Source organism: Dipodomys ordii, unplaced genomic scaffold (genome assembly GCF_000151885.1).
Source record: "Dipodomys ordii isolate 6190 unplaced genomic scaffold, Dord_2.0 Scaffold30, whole genome shotgun sequence".
Taxonomy (NCBI): domain Eukaryota; kingdom Metazoa; phylum Chordata; class Mammalia; order Rodentia; family Heteromyidae; genus Dipodomys; species Dipodomys ordii.
Window position 1 is genome coordinate 2,603,395 of NW_012267246.1, and position 2,215 is coordinate 2,605,609.

The 2,215-nt window shown below is 66.4% G+C and overlaps 1 protein-coding gene across 1 annotated transcript in view; it reads right to left on the reverse strand.

Annotated features, from left to right (window-relative positions):
* Window positions 1–325, reverse strand: part of Ccnl1 (cyclin L1) — a 12,413-nt gene extending 12,088 nt beyond the window's left edge. The window contains exon 1 of the mRNA XM_013016134.1: window positions 3–325. Within this exon, the coding sequence (XP_012871588.1) occupies window positions 3–295 (293 nt within the window). The 5' untranslated portion in view covers window positions 296–325. The remainder of the gene's footprint in view (window positions 1–2) is intronic.
* Window positions 326–2,215: the final 1,890 nt, after the last annotated feature.

A 2,215-nucleotide genomic window follows, 5' to 3' on the forward strand; every position in this document is an offset into this window, starting at 1 on the left:
GCAGCCGGAGGAGGATGCCCGCGGCCTGGATGAGCTCGCAGCCCAGGATGCGCAGGTCCGTCTCGCTGGGCAGGTCCAGCCCGTCCTGCATGGACGGGGTGGGCGACAGCCGCTCCTCCGGGATCAGCGAGTGGTCGATGGTGAGCGACACCTCCGAGTAGAGGCGGTCGCCGATCAGAATCCCTCCCGTCGTCGTCGTCGTGGTCGCCGTGCCCGAGCTGGAGCCGCCCGCGCTCGGCGCGGCCGACGAGGCGGCGGCGGCGGCGGTGGAGGTCGGGTGAGGCCCGGACGCCATAGTCTCCGCGAGCTGCACGCACGCCCGACGCAGCCGGAACCCGAAACCAGACTAACCAGCGGCCCCGGCGCGGCGGAGAGCCCCGTGACGGCCTGCCGCCTCACGCCGCGTGCGCCTCCGCCGTGACGTCACCACGCCGGGTGGCGAGCCCTGGCCCCGCCCCGCGCGCCCGGCCCCGCCCTGCCCCTGTGGTCGCGAGGTTCAGGTCTGCGCATGCGCGTGGAGACGAGCTGGGCTCGGCGGGACCGCGGCTTCTTCGCCTCCTGCCGCTGTCCTTTGCGGCTGCCTGGCCTCCCCGGCTCGCGGGTGGCATCTGCGCCGTCTGCGGTCCCGCTGGCTTGTGGCCCCGGCGCCTCGCGGGGGACCGAACCAGAGGCCTGACCTGGTCCTCGGAAAGTAGGAATTGGGGGGACGTGTCCATCCAAGGAGCGGGGCGACTGCCCGGGTGTCCTCGTGACCCCTGTCCTGATCTGCACCGTGACCTCGGGGCCCCCGCCCGGGGCCTCCCCGTGACCCTTGTCCTGATCTGCACCGTGACCTCAGAGTCCCCCGCCCCGGGTCTCCCCGTGACCCCTGTCCTGATCTGTACCGTGACCTCGAGGGCCCCCCGCCCCGCCCGGGGCCTCCCCGTGACCCTTGTCCTGATCTGCACCGTGACCTCAGGGTCCCCTGCCCCGGGTCTCCCCGTGACCCCTGTCCTGATCTGCACCGTGACCTCGGGGGCCCCCCGCCCCGCCCGGGGCCTTCCCGGGGTCCCGCGCAGCCCTTCCGGTCGTCTGGAACATTCCCGGCAGTGAAGGCGGCCGGGCGGGCCGGGCTCTGCAGGCCCCAGGGACGGCGTCCTGCGCGGCGATCGCGCCCGCTTCCCAGAGCCCGCACGGTGCGCGGGGAGGCGGGGGGGGGGGGGAAGCGGCGAGCTACCGGCCCCCCTAGTCTACGCAGCGCGCGGTGGCTGGATTCCACCCGCCCAAGACGGGGACCGCGTCGCAGCCCGCCCCGCGGTGCTTCCCTGCGGGACGGTCAGCCGCCCGTGGACCTCCGGGCCCAGCTTAGGCCCTGTCCGGGTCCTGGACGAGCATTAGCGCAGACGAGCCACAGAGCAGCCTGGGCAGCGGTGCTGACCAGAAGCAAGCCGAAGGTGGGCGGGAGCCGGATGCACACCCCCCCCCCGCTCACCCCCCTCCCCGTTTGCTATCGGGGAGGTAGAAACCGCCCCTGGGAGACGTTCACCCCCTTTTTTTTCTGGACACCTGGCATGTTTTAATAACTCTGGTTACACCACCTTGTCGATCGGACAGAGAGAGCAAGTCGGCTCGGTTAAACGTGGGTCGTTATGACGTAGATGTATGGCCGCCCTTTAAACAGAAGGCGAAAACCCCCAAGTACCTGTCTTCTAGCAGGGCGCCGGTGGCTCACGCCTGTCATCCCCGCTACTCAGGAGGCTGAGATCTGAGGATCCCGGTTCAAAGCCAGCCCCGGGCAGGAAAGTCCGTGAGACTCTAATCTCCAGTGAACCTCCAGAAAAACAAGAGTGGTGCTGTGCCTCAAAATGGTAGTGTGGTAGCCTTAAGCAAAAACAGCTCTGGACAGTTCCCTGGCCCTGAGTTCAAACCCCAAGACTAACTCCCCCCCGCAAAAAAAAAGAAAGTCAGGTGTTTTGGCTCAGTTTCCACACACAACCTTCCTCCCTCCCTCGGGTTAAGCTGGCCTCAAACTTGAAATCTCCTGCCTCCGTCCTAGTTGTGCACTACCTGCCGAGTTTTTAATAACAATCCTAAATGTAAACTTTGTGTATTTAGCCAGTCACCACCCTCTCCAGCAAGCTAATTTGGGAGTTTGTAATAATTCATTTTATAGTCTGGGGTGTGGCTCAAGGGGTAGAGTAACTTCCTGAAGCAGAGTTCCAGCCTCTAAACCACA